Source organism: Nerophis ophidion, linkage group LG03 (assembly GCF_033978795.1).
Source record: "Nerophis ophidion isolate RoL-2023_Sa linkage group LG03, RoL_Noph_v1.0, whole genome shotgun sequence".
Classification (NCBI taxonomy): Eukaryota; Metazoa; Chordata; class Actinopteri; order Syngnathiformes; family Syngnathidae; genus Nerophis; species Nerophis ophidion.
Window position 1 is genome coordinate 31,873,118 of NC_084613.1, and position 17,362 is coordinate 31,890,479.

At 40.3% G+C, this 17,362-nt stretch overlaps 1 protein-coding gene across 4 annotated transcripts in view; it reads right to left on the minus strand.

Annotated features, from left to right (window-relative positions):
* heatr5a (HEAT repeat containing 5a) overlaps positions 1-17,362 on the minus strand; it is a 51,123-nt gene that overhangs the window by 25,476 nt on the left and 8,285 nt on the right. For 2 of the 4 annotated variants that reach the window (XM_061894841.1, XM_061894844.1), the window contains exons 3-14: positions 12,578-12,789; positions 12,405-12,513; positions 12,078-12,227; positions 11,571-11,742; positions 11,336-11,499; positions 11,014-11,263; positions 8,603-8,758; positions 8,246-8,496; positions 8,022-8,133; positions 4,943-5,095; positions 4,761-4,860; positions 864-973 (exon numbers count right to left, since the gene is read on the minus strand). In XM_061894841.1, the coding sequence (XP_061750825.1) occupies positions 864-973; positions 4,761-4,860; positions 4,943-5,095; positions 8,022-8,133; positions 8,246-8,496; positions 8,603-8,758; positions 11,014-11,263; positions 11,336-11,499; positions 11,571-11,742; positions 12,078-12,227; positions 12,405-12,513; positions 12,578-12,789 (1,939 nt within the window). The remainder of the gene's footprint in view (positions 1-863; positions 974-4,760; positions 4,861-4,942; positions 5,096-8,021; positions 8,134-8,245; positions 8,497-8,602; positions 8,759-11,013; positions 11,264-11,335; positions 11,500-11,570; positions 11,743-12,077; positions 12,228-12,404; positions 12,514-12,577; positions 12,790-17,362) is intronic. The other 2 variants (XM_061894845.1, XM_061894843.1) reach the window with 1 other exon arrangement.

Sequence of the window (17,362 nt, forward strand, 5' to 3'; positions counted from 1 at the left end):
ATCCATCCATTTTCTATCGCTTGTCCCTTTCGGGGTCGCGGGGGGTGTTGGAGCCTATCTCTTTTATTTTTGATAAAAATGTATTTCACCCTTATTAATTTTCAATTAAAACGCAGTTTCCTTTAATTTTTTTTAATGTTTCACAATGCAGCTTATTTTATTTATTTTATAAAATTAAGCAACCTCCTTTATTCATTTCATATTAAAAAAAACAACTTTATTTTTGGAATAAAAAAGTCATCTTTCTTTATTATTTTTGAAATAATTAGTTATTTTTATAAATTAAAAAAAAAGCTTACTTTATTTTATTTTAGTAATGAGGAAAATGCATCTTCCTTCATGGATCTATTTCTTAAATTTTCAACGCAGCTCAGTTTTATATTTATAAAAAAAAAACTATTTCCTTTATTCCTTTATTTTTAAATACAAAACAACGCAGCTTACTTTTTTTTTTAAAGCAGCTTCCTTTTTATATTTTTTAATAATTCCTTTTTCTATTGCAAATAAAAAGAACAGCCTCATTTTTTTAATTTTAAAATATTAATATTATTGATACACTTATATAATTAAAAAATAATCTTCCCTTATTTCCTTTTTTTTAAAATAAAAACAAATGCATCTTCCCTTATTGAGCTATATCTTTATTTTTCAATTACCCAGCTTCCCTCATTTATTTACTTTAAAAAAAAAATGTTTTCTTTATTTAAAAAAAAAATTAAATGCAGCTTCCCTTTTATTTAATTAAAAAACACATTTTTCTTTATTTATATGACAATATAACCGCATCTTCCTTTACATAGATTGTAAATAAAAAGGCTGCTCCGTCTTATATGTGACCGTACGTGACTGATGGCGTTGTTTACCTTGGTAGGTGTGCGGCGGCAGCACAGCGAGCAGCTCGTACACTCGCAGGCGGTAAGTCAGCGTCCAGACCCCGACACAGGCGCCGTAGGACCCTGTGAGAGCAGGAAGTCTGCAGATGGCGGGAAAGTCACAGTGTTTATATATATGTGTGTGTGTATATACATATATACACACAAATATATATGTGTGTGTGTGTGTATATATATATATACACATATATATATACACACACACACACACACACACGCACATTTACAAGTTTCACTGCAATAAGGTGCTTTTGGTAGCCATCCGAAAGCTTCTGGCAATCTTCTGGTTGAATTTTTGACCACTCCTTTTGACAAGATTGGTGCAGTTCAGCTAGATTTTTTCGTTGGTTTTCTGACATGTACTTGTTTCTTCAGCAATGTCCATATGTTCTCAATGGGGTTTAAGTCAGGACTTTGGGAAGGCCATTCTAAAACCTTAATTCTAGCCTGATTTAGCCATTACTTTATCACTTTTTCCGTGTGTTCAAGGTCGTTGTCCTGTTGAAACACCCAACTGCGCCCAAGGTCCAACCTCCGGGCTGATGATTTTAGGTTGTCCTGAAGAATTTGGAAGAAATCCTCCTCTTCATTGTCCCATTTACTCTCTGTAAAGCACCAGTTCCATTGTCAGAAAAACAGGTCCAGAGCATACTACTACCACCATACTTGGACACTGACAACTGTGTTCCAGCAGCTTCCAATTCATTGCAGACCTGCTTTTTGGTGTTTTTTGGTTGACTCTTTATCATCCTGACCAATTTTCTCTCAGCAGCAGGTGATTGCTTGTGTTTTCTTCCTAATCGTGGCAGTTACAAAACTGTGCCATGCATCTTATACTTATGAACAATTGTCAATTGGGACCTTAAGCTGCTTTGAAATGGTCCAAGTGACTTTCCTGACTTGTTCAAGTCAATGATTCGTTTTTCCAGGTCTGTGCTGAGTTCCTTTGACTTTCCCATTGTTGCTTTTGTAACCGAATCTAATGACTGCATCACATGAGCCCTATATAAATGGGCTCAGAAAAGTCAACAGTTGTCGTCAATCATAATCACTCACATGAAGTTAAGAGGCCATGTCATGAAGCTAATTTGATTTCATTGTAAGTTTTCTACATCACCAAAATTGATAATGTATGTTGCTGTATGTATACTTTTCACCCAGCAGATTTGGTTACATTTTAAGTAGACCCATAATAAATTCATAAAACAACCAAACTTAATGAACGTTTTCTGTGACAAACAAGTATGTGCTCCAATAGCTCTTTCACAAAAAAATAAGAGTTGTAGAAATTATTGGAAACTCAAGACAGCCATGACATTATGTCCTTCACAAGTGTATGTAAACTTTTGACCACGACTGTATACTGTGTATTATATATATATATATTATATATATATATTATTGATGGGTCTGGCAACACCGATGCATTGGCGCATGCGTCGAGCACATACAGCAAAACCCTGTGTCGGTGCGCGTGCCGCTTTTCGAAAGTCACTTGACCGATCATGAGCTGTTTTGGTCACGTGACAGATACGCAAACTGTGTCACACTGACGCCTGCGCGCCAAACTGTGTTAATAAGTAAGCGTATCTGTCAACGAGATGCTGCTGCCAACAGAATCGCCGCACTTCTGTCGTTGGTCATTTGTAATTTATCGTTGTCAGAGATAATTTCCGCCGTCTGGGAATATTTTGATAATATATCGGAAAAAAAGGTATTTGTGTTCATTTCCTTGTCGTTTCATCCCGTTCTTTCAAAGTTTCCACTTGATCTATTAGTAGGGGTGTAACGGTACGTGTATTTGTATTGAACCGTTTCGGTACAGGGGTGTTTCTAACCTAAAGTCTTAACAAGCTGCTTTGCTTCTTCTGCCTCTGTCTCGGCACCCAGCATTGTCCCAGCCACACAACCATCGGATTGGTTACATTAAAAAACAGTAATGGTCAATCCCTTTGATAGCTCAGTTGATAGAGTGGAGGACTGTAGTTGCTCATGCTGAGTTCCTTAGGACACTTATTCAAATCCAGCTCGACCCCATTACGTTTTTACCATGAATTGATTAACGCGTACCCCGATTTAAACAAGTTGAAAAACTTATTTGAGTGTTACCATTTAGAGGTCAATTGTACGGAATATGTACTGTACTGTGCAATCTACTAATAAAAGTTTCAATCAATCAATCAACCCAATTCAGAGCGCATGTTAAGAAAAAAGAAAACATTCCCAGTCCACAAGCATCTCATTCACAACACGTTCTCTTAGATTTCCATGTTATTATACATGTTCACATTATTTATTGACTGTATCTAAAAAAGATAAAAATATATTTCTATTTAAATGAAGGTATGAAATAAACTTAAATGAAATACAATGACTTGGTTTATATTATGGGCTTCACGGTGGCAGAGGGGTTAGTGCGCCTGCCTCACAATACGAAGTTCCTGCAGTCCTGGGTTCAAATCCAGGCCCGGGATCTTTCTGTGTGGAGTTTGCATGTTCTCCCCGTGAATGCGTGGGTTCCCTCCGGGTACTCCGGCTTCCTCCCACTTCCAAAGACATGCACCTGGGGATAGGTTGATTGGCAACACTAAATTGGCCCTAGTGTGTGAATGTGAATGTGTCTATCTGTGTTGGCCCTGCGATGAGCTGGCGACTTGTCCAGGGTGTACCCCGCCTTCCGCCCAATTGTAGCTGAGACAGGCGCCAGCGCCCCCCGCGACCCCAAAAGGGAATAAGCGGTAGAAAATGGATGGATGGGTTTATATTATTGTATATACTAGGGCAGGGGTAGGGAACCTATGGCTCTAGAGCCAGATGTGGCTCTTTTGATGACTGCACCTGGCTCTTAGATAAATCTTAGCTGACATTGCTTAACACGATAAGTAATGAATAATTCCGCTGGTAATCACAGTGTCAAAAATAACGTTCAAAATATAAAACATTCTCATGCATTTTTATCCATCCATCCGGTTTCTACGTTTCTACTGCACCTGTTCAAGAAGTCGCATTAATGGTAAGAAGTATTTTATTTAATTTTGGTTAGACTCAGGATAACAAGTTTATTAAAAAGAATAAGAGATTTATTATACTCTAAAAATGTTGGTCTTTCTTAAAAATGCACGCATATATAGTTTTATTCAGTGCTAAAAAAAACAAACATTATATGGCTCTCACGGAAATACTTTAAAAAATATTCGGCTTGTATGGCTCTCTCAGCCAAAAAGGTTCCCGACCCCTGTACTAGGTCATAAAATCAGTGTCAGTTGAGTCGGTCCATAGGTTGCCTGCAGGGATTTTTAATGTCCAACAGATGTCAGTATTTAGTGACAGTATTGACACAGTATCAATACAGTTTTGCAATGTGTCATATGCTTCATGACACCTCATCAACCCGTATGTACATATACATACATATATATATATATATATACATATATATATATATATATATATATATATATATATATATGTATATATATATATATATATATACATATATATATATATATATATATATATATATATATACATATATATATACATATATATATACATATATATATACATATATATATATATATATATATATATATATATATATATATATATATATATATATATATATATATATATATATATCGTGTTGGTTTTGAAAATTGTAAATATCAAAATGGCCACCGCATGCTTTGACTTTTCAGCGCGTGGTCCTCAGTGGAAAAAGTTTGGATCCCCCTGCTTTATATGGCGTGGAGTGGGTGTGACCAAAGGTGTGGTTAGGCACGCACACACCCACTCCAATGTGGGAGAACATTCTGCAAATGTTGGGCTTTGAGACTTTTCTTAGAATGTTTGCAAGTAGAAACTGACTTGGGGAGGAGGCCCACGGCACACAAGACGGGCGTGTGGAGACGCTTGATGACATCATCGCTGGCCAGATCCTTGCAGTGCAGCAACAGCATCCTCATCGCTGCTTGGACACACACACACACACACACATTCAGCAGAGACAACGTGTGTGTGTGTGTGTGCATGCGTGTGTGGCCACTGACAATAGAGCGCCCCGGCACGGCCCTCCAGGGTAACTTTCCACGTGAAGTAGTCCCCTCGCCTCAGCTCCATCTCCTGCTCTCTGAGAGAGGCGGGAAACACACAGCGCCAGAGGAGGAGGAGGCGTGGCAGATGTTGCTCCACAACAGTCGCACCTTGACACACACACACACACACACACACACACACACACACACACACACACACACACACACACACACACACACACACACACACACACACACACACACACACACACACACACACACACACACACACACACAAAATCATCAGGACAAAAAGTCACAGCTGACAAATCAACGGTAGAATATCCCAACTTTCTCCACTGAAAAATGGTCAACATTAAAGGTCCCAGGGACCCAAAAGTGTCCCTGGGAAATGATAATAGTGTTCAAAATAATTTTTTGGACTAACCATTAAAATAAAACGTACCATTTTTAAATTGGAATATTAGCAGTGAAGTAGTCGAAGCCTTCTATAGGTACATCAATCAATCAATCAATGTTTCATAACATTTCTTTTGAGTCATTATTATATTTACACCAATGACAGGAAAAATACACTAGATGTCTGGAGCAGGGGTGTCGAACTCATTTTAGCTCCGGGGCCGCATGGAGGAAAATCTGTGCACACGCGGGCCGGAATATTACAATCATGGCACTAAAACTAAAAAATAAAGACAACTTCAGATAGTTTTTTTGTCTTACTTTGGCCAAAAATAGAACAAACAAATTAATAAAATATTACAATAAAAATATAGACAAAAATACCGGCAGCGGTAAAGTTTAGATTCATGAAGGTGAATGAATGTTTATAACTGAATAAATGCACATATGCATATAAATGTGTTTTCTTTTGCATTATTTTTTTTAATGAATTAAATAACATTTATGACAACCTTTTTTCAAAACACAATATAGAATGGGAGATATAAATGATAAATGGGTTGTACTTGTATAGCACTTTTCTACCTTCAAGGTACTCAAAGCGCTTTGACACTACTTCCACATTTACCCATTCACACACTGATGGAGGGAGCTGCCATGCAAGGCGCCAACCAGCACCCATCAGGAGCAAGGGTGAAGTGTCTTGCTCAGGACACAACGGACGTGATGAGGTTGGTTCTAGGTGGGATTTGAACCAGTGACCATCGGGTTGCGCACGGCCACTCTCCCACTGCGCCACGCCGTCCCTTAAGAGGATAATGCATACATTTATCATTTGTTTTCAGAACCGTTACAAAAAAAGTGTGACCCCATTTTTATGACTCGATGGGGTCATTGGGAAATTGAAAATTCCTAGCGCCAACACTGATTGAGTACTGGTGCGTGCAAAACAGCAGCAGGCAGCTGTGGTGTGTGGGCCGATTGTAATACTAATCAAATATCATTCCGGGGCCATAGATAATTCCCTCGTGGGCCGGATCTGGCCCGCGGACCTTGACTTTGACACCCCTGGTCGAGGGGATCCAATAGGCTCCCACTCATTAAAGTGTTCAAAATAGGTCATAAATGAATACTTTTTGAACTTTCAACACATAAATATTTATAGATCAACTCCAGATCCAACCGTTGCCATTCAGTTTTTTATTTATTTATTTTGTTTCATGCCCTTTACAAAACCTATGTTTTATTGGCAAAAACACAAAATATGCAATATTTTCCCAAATATATTTCTCCAAAATGGAGTGTTTGAATTGAAGCCTTACATATGTCAGCAAATCGTAGGAACATTGTTTTTGAGTCAATATTATTTGTAACTATAACAGTTAAAAAAAAAAAAACTAAAGGTCTTGGGGATCCAATAGGGTCCCGCTCGTATAAGTGTTAAAAAAAAGTCATAAATTATCTATTTTTTTTACTTTCAACACCAAAATGTTTTTAGATCAACTTCAGATCTGGCCGTTAACATAAAGTTTTTTTTTATTGATTTAATGTTTCATACCCTTTTTTAACCCCAGAGAAAACCAAGATTATTTGCATGGCAAAAACACAAAATATGCAATATTTTCCCCAAATATATTTCAGAATGGCATATTTAATATGAAGTAATTGGAGCCTCAAATATATCAATAATTCATAACATTGAGTTTGATTCATTCTTATTGTTTGAAAAATGACGGTTAAAAAAAAAACATACACTTACGGTCTTGGGCATCCAAAAAGGTCCCACTCATAAAAGTGTTAAAAATAAGTAAATAAGTACATTTATTTTTAACACTTATCTATAGGTTTACTTCAGATCTCTTTTTTCCCAATAAACCCTGTTTTTTAATGGAGAAAACAAACCCTGCAATATTTTACTGCCAAACATTTTTCAAAGTGTAATATTTGATGTGAGGCAAACAATAAATCATAACATTGATTTTGATTCATTCTTATTTTTGAACAATGACAGTTAAAAAACATACATTTAAGTTCTTGGGGATCCAAAAGTGTCCCACTCAATAAAGTGTTAAAAATAAGTCATACATTAACATTTTCTTTACGTTCAAGATTTAAATATCTATAAGTCAACTTCAGATATGTTTTCTGTCCATTTTTGCCCAAAGTAAACCCTGTTTTTTAATGCAGAACACACAAAATCTGCAATATGTTTACCCCAAAACATTTTACAAAGTGGAATATTTTATGTGACGTAATTGGAGCCTTAAATAAGTCAATAATGACTCTTAACAACATTGATCAATGTGTTCAAAAACAAAAAATTACATCGCACTAAATCACATTAAAGGGTAACACTCATAAAAGTGTTGAAATAAGTCTCTAACCAACAATTATGAGGCCTTATGACTATTTCAATCAATCAATCAATCAATGTTTATTTATATAGCCCCAAATCACAAATGTCTCAAAGGACTGCACAAATCATTACGACTACAACATCCTCGGATGTTGTAGTTGTATTTGAGCAACTTTAAAGTAAAACTCTTTTTTTTTTTATTAATGTAAATATTGTAACATTTTCCGGTTATATCACAGCTCATGTTTTTTTGGAATAGTGCTTTCAAAATGGCCTCCGGGCCGCACTTTGTACACCCCCAGAGTCGAGTGCTGGTACCTAGAGTGAAGAGAGCGGAGATAAGCAGCCAGCCAGCCTGCGTCCTCTGCAGGGAGATGCGACTATTCTGAGAGGCCGAGCGCAGCAAATCCTCAGCAAGATCCAAGACCATCTACACACACACACACACACACAGACACACACACACACACACACACACACACACACAACATTGTGTTACAGTGTGTGCGTGCGTGTGTGTGTGTGTGTGTGTGTGTGCGCACCTTGCCCTTGGCGTGTGGTATTCCCAAGGGGCAGTGCTGCACGGCAGCCACCAGGGCGGCGACGGCAGCTCCGTAGCCGGCCAAGGCCTCGGGAGAAGACTTCAACGCCGCCAGCCGCTCTGCGCAGCGATCCAGCACCGGGGCGCACAGGGACGGCATTGCCATGGTAACACAGCGTAGGCACCAGGCGGCGGCCAGACGAGCTGAGGAAACGGGGTGAAGGAGGACGGGGACCACCGAGTCCAGGACGCCTGCACACACACACACACAGGCACACACACAAACACACACACACGTTACCGATGTGTGTGTGTGTGTGTGTGTGTGTGTGTGTGTGTGTGTGTGTGTGAGCCAGACCTGTACTGCTGTCACTCAACAGGGGGGCCACGGTGGAGCCCAGTCCTTGGATCAGAGCTCCCAATTCCAGAAGGCAGCAGACCAACACGTGTTGACAGGAAGTGATGTCGGAAGCAACTTTGCCCTCCATCTTTCCATCGGTCCACGTGGCGTCTTCTCTCACAAAACACACATACACACACACATTTTTATCATTGTATGCTGGCCAGACAGCAGCAAGTCACAAAAAAATGTCACTCATTGGTGTATACCAGTGAAATGAGCTAAAAATGTTAACATGGTAACAGTTAACATTAGTAAAGTACTAAAACATATGTATACCGGCTAAAAATGCTAACATTAGCATGCAAGTACCAAAACAAAGTTAGCTAAACTAAGCCACCTTACTAACGTTGGCATGCTAAGTTGTCGTATTCATTAAGTAACAAAATATTTGACGTTAAGGTGTTTACCTGTACAATTAGCACAAAGCTAGTTTGCCAATAGTAGAATGCTAAATGGTAGCATTCACCAAGTAGCAAAATATAAAACCCAGACCCAGTGAAGTTGGCACATTGTGTAAATAGTAAATAAAAACAGAATACAATGACTTGTAAATCCTTTTCAACTTATATTAAATTGAATATACTGCAAAGACAAGATATTTAATGTTTGAACTGAGAAACTTCTTTTTTTTTTGCAAATCATTAACTTAGAATTTAATGGCAGCAAAACATTGCAAAAAAGTTGGCACAGGGGCATTTTTACAACTGTGTTACATGACTTTTCCTTTTAACGACACTCAGTAAACGTTTGGGAAATGAGGAGACCAATTTTGAAATGGAATTATTTCCCATTCTTGCTTGATGTACAGCTTAAGTTGTTCAACAGTCGCTGTTGTGGTATTTTAGGCTTCATATTGCGCCACACATTTTCAATGAGAGACAGGTTTGGACTACAGGCAGGCCACTCTAGTCCCCGCACTCTTTTACTAAGAAGCCAAGCTGTTGTAACACGTGCAAAACATGGCTTGGCATTGTCTTGCTGAAATGAGCAGGGGCGTTCATGAAAAAGACCTTGCTTGGATGGCAACATATGTTGCTACAAAACCTGTATGTCCCTTTCAGCATTAATGGTGCCTTCACAGATGTGTAAGTTACCCATGCCTTGGGCACTAATGCACCCCCATACCATCACAGATGCTGGCCTGTGAACGTTGCGCCTATAACAGTCCAGATGGTTATTTTCCTCTTTAGTCCAGAGGACACAAAATCCACAGTTTCCAAAACTAAGTGGCCACAGAACACTTTTCCATTTTGCATCAGTCCATCTTAGATGAGCTCAGGCCCAGCAAAGCGTTTCTGGGTGTTGTTGATAAATGGCTTTGGCTTTGCATAATAGAGTTTTGACTTGCACTTACAGAGGTAGCGACCAACTGTAGTTACCGACAGTGGTTTTCTGAAGTGTTCCTGAGCCCATGTGGTGATATCCTTTCCACACTGATGTTGCTCTTTGATGGCGTACCGCCTGAGGGATCCAAGGGTCACGGGCATTCAATGTTGGTTTTTGGCCTTGCCGCTTACGTGCAATTTCTCCTCCAGATTTTCTGAATCTTTTGATGATATTATGGACTGCAGATTGTGAAATCCCTAAACTCCTTGCAATAGCTGGTTGACAAATGTTGTTCTTAAAACAATTTGCTCAGGCATTTGTTCACAAAGTGGTGACCCTCGCCCCATCCTTGTTTGTGAATGACTGAGCATTTCATTGAAGCTGCTTTTTTACCCAATCATGGCACCCACCTGTTCCCAGTTAGCCTGTTCACCTGTGGGATGTTCCAAATAAGTGTTTGATGAGCATTCCTCAACTTTCTCTTTTTTTTTTTGCCACTTGTACCAGCAGTTTTTAAACATGTTGCAGGCATCAAATTCAAAATTAGCTAATATTTGCAAAAATAACAAAGTTTACCATTTTGAACGTTAATATCTTGTCTTTGCAGTGTATTCACCTGAATATAAGTTGAAAAGGATTTGCAAATCATTGTATTCTGTTTTTATTGAGCATTTACACAACGTGCCAACTTCACTGGTTTTGGGTTTTGCAATTGACGCCGAGGTGTTTACCTGTAAAATTTGCCTAAAAGATAGCCTGCTAACGTGAGCATGCTAAATGGTAGCATTCGCCAGGTAGCAAAATGGTTGACGCTGAAATGTATACCTTCAAAATTTGCAAAAAAGCTAGCATGCTAATAATAGAATGCTAAATGGTAGCATTTGCCAAGTAACAAAATAAAGTATATGATACTGAGGTGTATACCTGTAAAATTAGCCAAAAAGCTAGCCTGCTAACGTGAGCACACTAACTGGTAGCATAATGACGAGGGCACCGATACGGCGTATTGATAGCGGAGAGTTTACCAGAAGCCAATTTACCAAAAGCCGGTTTCTGCGCCGACACGATGGAGCATAGGTGAGCGGCGACGTTGCTCTGAGCCTTCTCGCCCAGCAGGGAGCCCACAGTGCTCCTCAGGATGAAGGAGATGCAGCGGCGCAACGCCGCGGCGTCGCTGGCCGTGGGCGTGGCCTTGACATTGGACAGCAGCCCCAGGAGCAGGGACAAGAAGTGGGAGAGGTTGGCCTCCAGCCAGGCCCCGCCGAGGGTGGACACCAACACCACACATGCCTGAGGAGGAGGAAGAGAAGGAAGAGGAGCAGGAAAGTAGGCAGGCTGTATGGCGTTGGCACGGCGACGCACCTGGGTGACGCCCACGCGCACTTCCTTTCTGACGGAGGTGGTTCCCTTCAACATGTCCCCGCTGACCCGCAGGAAGCTGGCTCCGCCCCTCACAAAGCCACCCGACAACAGGTCCATCACCTCCTCCAGGTTACTGTGGCCTCGCCCACCCTGCCTGGGAGCAGCTGGGAAAAGAATGAGGAGCTAAATGCAAGATGTCCGCCATGTGGAACCTTTGCTGACCGGAGGTCCATACCGCTGTCGGCTCTGGGCTCCAACGGCGCCGCCAGTAGGGTTCCCAGCAGTTTAGCGACGGCCACGCGCACGTCCTGGTTGGACCCCTCCAGGGCCCTGAAGCACAGTGTGGTCACGTTGTCCAGATCGCTGGTCCACATCCATACCGCCTCCCGCTGCAGCTCCAGCAAACACTGCAAGACACACACCGTCTTACACCCACACTTGGAAAATATCAACAATGACCAATATGTCTAACTGTCACCAATATTGCGTTAAAATGACCATATATGGTTAACTGTCACCAGTAGTGCGTTACAATGACCATATAAGGCTAACTGTCACCAGTAGTGCATTTCAATGACCATATAAGGATAACTGTCACCAATAGTGCGTTACAATGACCATATAAGGCTAACTGTCACCAATAGTGCGTTACAATGACCATATATGGCTAAGTGTCACCAACAGTGCAATACAATGACCATATATGGCGCAAACGTTGAGGTAAAATGACAGAAGGAATCACCTTGGCGGCTGCACAGCGTACCGCCATGGAGCGGTCCGTCAGACAGGTCCTGGCTGCCTTGTAGACATCCCGATGACCTGGTACAGCCAAGACCCCTAAACCTCGAAGCATCCTCTCCAGGCTCGTCATGATCTCGTAACGGCCCTGAGACTGACGGAAGCAGAAGAAGATCATCATTTTTTATTCAAAGTCAAGCGGGAAACGGAGAGGTGACCGTCAGCTGCAGAGACCCGGGTTTCTAACCCGCGTGCGCTGGATCACCAGAGTGAAAACCTTTGAGGTTTACCAAGGTCCGGTCACAGAAGCATTGTGGGAGCGCCAACCCACCTCAGCATTCTTCATGGCTTTCAGCAGGTGAGCCACTGTCTCCTTGAAGAGACCAGCCAGCATCCGGCCCAGCTGCTCGAACATGGCGCCAATACACGCCACCGCCGCCCTGGGCACACGTGACTGTGTTAGGTCTCAGTTTGTTGGTGGCGTTTGACAGCACCGTCACTTACAGTCGGTTAGGGAGGCCTGATGGCGAGTCGTCCTTAAAGCGGACCATGTCATTGCACCGCTCTACCACAAGGCTGGAAGGGACAGGATCTCCTAAGCTAAAGAGCAGCGCTAGGCAGCGAGCCAGCAATTCACGAACGGGCGGGCCGGGAGAGCCTACCAGAACCCCTGACAGCTGCTCCACTAGGTGGTGCTGGTTCTGCCGGATGACAGTCTGAAGGAGGGAGACAGGGGCAACCGTCTAAAATTACTTTTTAAAGAAAACATTCAAAGCGGAATAAAAGAACAAGCAGCTGAAATTCAACAAGAAATAGTTGCAATGTCGGCATTTTTTTTTTTAACTGTCATTGCTCAATAAATAAGGAATTATTGACCTATTCCATTACTTCACATCAAATATTCCATTGAATTTGGAATGTTTTGGGGGGAAATATTGACTATTTTGTGTGTGTTTGCCGCAAAAAACTCAGTTTTCTTTGGCAAAACATAAAATAATATTAACTTATTATCGACAGATAGATCTGAAGTTGACCTAGATTTAAGTGTTAAAAGTAAAAAATAATGTAAGACTTACTTTGAACACTTTTATGAGCGTTACCCTTTTGGATCTTTAAGAACTTTAGTGGGACTTTTTTATTCAAAAAAACATAGTTTTCTTGACAAAACATAAAACAATAATAAAGACTTGTTATCAACAGATAGAGCTTAAGTTGACCTGGATTTAAATGATAAAAGTCAAAAATAATGCACAACTTATTTTTAACACTTTTATGAGTGCGACCCTTGAGCTGTTTGGCCACAATACCCAGCAATATGTTTGGAGAAGAAAAGGTTAAGCCTTTAATCCAAGGAACACCGTCCCTACCATCAAGCATGGGGGAGGTAAAATTATGCTCTGGGTCTGTTTTGCTGCCAATAGAACTGGTGCTGTAAATGGGACAATGAAAGAGGGGGATTACCTCCAAATTCTTCAGGACAACCGAAAATCATCAGCCCGGAGGTTCGGTCTTGGGCACCACTGGGTGTTCCAACAGGACAATGACCCCAAACACACGTCAAAAGTGGTAAAGGAATGGCTAAATCCGGCTAGAATTAAGGTTTTAAAATGGACTTCCCAAAGTCCTGACTAAAACGTGTGGACAATGCTGAAGAAACAAGTCCATGTCAGAAAACCAACAAATTTAGCTGAACTGTCAAAAATTCCCTAGAAGCTGGCCAGAAGTTTGTGGATGGCTACCAAAAGGGCCTTATTGCAGTGAAACTTGCCAAGTGACATGTAACCAAATATTAACATTTCTGTATGTATACTTTTGACACAGCAGATTTGGTCACATGTTCAGTAGACGCATAATAAATTCATAAAAGAACAAAACTTCACAAATGTTTTTTGTGACCAACAAGTATGTGCTCCAATCACTCTATCACAAAAAATAAGAGCTGTAGAAATTGTTGGAAACTCAAGACAGCCATGAAATTATGTTCTTTACAAATGTATGTAAACCTTTGAACGGTTCTGCATACATGTACATGTGTGTCTATATATATATAGACACACATATACATACATATATATATATATATATATATATATATATATATATATATATAGACACACATATACATACATACATACATATATATATATATATATATATATATATATATATATATATATATATATACACACACACACACAAACCGCATTTCCATGAGTTGGGAAATATCAACGGAATACAATGATTTGCAAATCATTTTCAACCCATATACAGGTGAATATAATACAAAGACAACATATTTGATGTTCAAACTGATAAACATTTTTTTTTGGGCAAATAATCATTAACTTTAGAATTTGATGCCAGCAACACGTGACAAATAGTTGGGAAAGGTGGCAATAAATACTGATAAAGTTGGAGAATGCTCGTCAAACACTAATTTCTGAACATCCCACAGGTGTGCAGGCTAATTGGGAATAGGTGGGTGCTATTATTGGGTATAAAAACAGCTTCCCAAAAAATGCTCAGTCTTTCACAAGAAAGAATGGGGCGAGGTACACCCCTTTGTCCACAACTGCGTGAGCAAATAGTCAAACAGTTAAAGAACAACGTTTCTCAAAGTGCAATTGCAAGAAATGTAGGGATTTTAACATCTACGGTCCATAATATCATCAAAAGGTTCAGAGAATCTGGAGAAATCACTCCAAGTAAGCGGCATGGCCGGAAACCAACATTGACTGACCGTGACCTTCGATCCCTCAAGACAGCACTGTATCAAAAACAGACATCAATCTCTAAAGGATATCACCACATGGGCTCAGGAACACTTCAGAAAACCACTGTCACTAAATACAGTTTGTCGCTACATCTGTAAGTGCAAGTTAAAGCTCTACTATGCAAAGCGAAAGCCATTTATCAACAACATCCAGAAACACTGCCGGATTCTCTGGGCCCGACCGAGATCACCTAAGACAGGGGTGCCCATTACGTCGAACGCGAGCTACCAGTCGACCGCGGGAGGTGTGTCAGTCGATCTCGAGCCAGGCTTTTAAAAAAAATAGACCTAAAAATTAGTGATCATCAATCTTCACCAAGACGTCACTTAAATGACATTCACGGTACCAGAGGGTCTTGTGAGATGACGCTGGCTGCTGCAAGATCATTATTATTAAAATATGACCGAGAGGAAGGCGAGAAACACTTTTTATTTCAACAGACTCTTGCGCCGTACCTTCCATCAAAACTCGAAAGGCCGACTGCACATTTCCTATCTTCACAATAAAAGCCCTGCTTCATGCTGCCTGCGCTAACTAAATACAGAATCTCGGAAAACTGGCGTGCACAAGAGATCCCTCAGAAAGCTGGCGTGCACATCACTTGTGCGCGCCAGCTTTCTGAGACTCTTATTTTGTTAGCGCAGGCAGCATGAAGCAGGGCTTTTATTGTGAAGATAGGAAATGTGCAGTCGGCCTTTAGAGTTTTGACGGAAGGGACGGCGCGAAAGTCTGTTGAAATATAAAGTGTTTCTCGCCTTCCTCTCTGTCATTTTTTCATAATAATGAACTGGTAGCAGCCAGCGTCATCTCACAAGACCCTCGGGTGCCGTGAATGTCAATCAAACAAGCTACGGAATTTGCCGCCAATGTTTTTCTTGTAAAGTGTATGGAAGCTGGATGAATTAGATGCCAAAAACCAACCACTTACATGTGGTATTGTACAGAAAGGACAACTTTTTTTCTCCTCCATTTGAAAATGTGGGTGTTATCATCATTACTGTCTGATTTCAATCAATGCAAGTCATCAGAATCAGGTAATACACCAACTTATATTCTTGTCTTCGTGAAAGAAAGACATCTATATGTGTTACACATGCTTGTATTATCATTAAACACATTTAACTTGTTTACAAAAATGTCTCTTTCATAAATAAATAAATAAATATAAATGATATATATAAATGAGGTAGATCCCCTCGAGTTTGTCAATTGAAAAGTAGCTCGCCTGCAGAAAAAGTGTGGGCACCCCTGATCTAAGATGAACTGATGCAAAGTGGAAAAGTGTTCTGTGGTCTGGCGAGTCCACATTTCAAATTTTTGGGGGAAATATTTGACATTTTGTCAACCGGACCAAAGGGGAAGCGAACCATCCAGACTGTTATCGACACAAAGTTCAAATGTAACTTACACATCTGTGAAGGCACCATTCATGCTGAAAGGTACATACAGGTTTCGGAACAACATATGCTGCCATCTAAGCGCCGTTTTTTTCATGGACGCCCCTGCTTATTTCAGCAAGACCATACCAAGCCACATTCAGCACGTGTTACAACAGCGTGGGTTCATAAAAAAAAGAGTGCGGGTACTTTCCTGGTCCGCCTGCAGTCCAGAACTGTCTCCCATCGAAAATGTGTTACGCATTATGAAGCGTAAAATACGACAGCAGAAACCCCGGACTGTTGAACGACTGAAGCTCTACATAAAACAACACTTTCAAAGCTTCAACAATTAGTTTCCTCAGTTCCCAAACGTTTATTGAGTGTTGTTAAAAGAAAAGGTGATGTAACACAGTGGTGAACATGCCCTTTCCCAACTACTTTGGCACGTGTTGCAGCCATGAAAGTGTAAGTTAATTATTATTTGCAAAAAATAAAATAAAGTTTATGAGTTTGAACATCAAAAAGTATTTGCAAATCATTGTATTCCCTTTATATTACATCTAACACAATTTCCCAACTCATATGGAAACGGGGTTTGTGTGTGTGTGTATATATATATATATATATATATACACAGTGGGGCAAAAAAGTATTTAGTCAGCCACAGATTGTGCAAGTTCTCCCACTTAAAATGATGACAGAGGTCTGTAATTTTCATCATAAGTACACTTCAACTGTGAGAGACAGAATGTGAAAAAAAAAATCCAGGAATTCACATTGAAGGAATTTCAAATAATTTATTTGTAAATTATGGTGGAAAATAAGTATTTGGTCAACCATTCAAAGCTCTCATTGATGGAAGGAGGTTTTGGCTTAAAATCTCACGATACATGGGCCCATTCATTCTTTCCTTAACACGGATCAATCGTCCTGTCCCCTTAGCAGAAAAACAGCCCCAAAGCATGATGTTTCCACCCTCATGCTTCACATTAAGTATGGTGTTCTTGGGATGCAACTCAGTATTCTTCTTCCTCCAAACACGACGAGTTGAGTTTATACCAAAATGGATACATGGATGATACAGCAGAGGATTGGGAGAATGTCATGTGGTCAGATGAAACCAAAATAGAACTTTT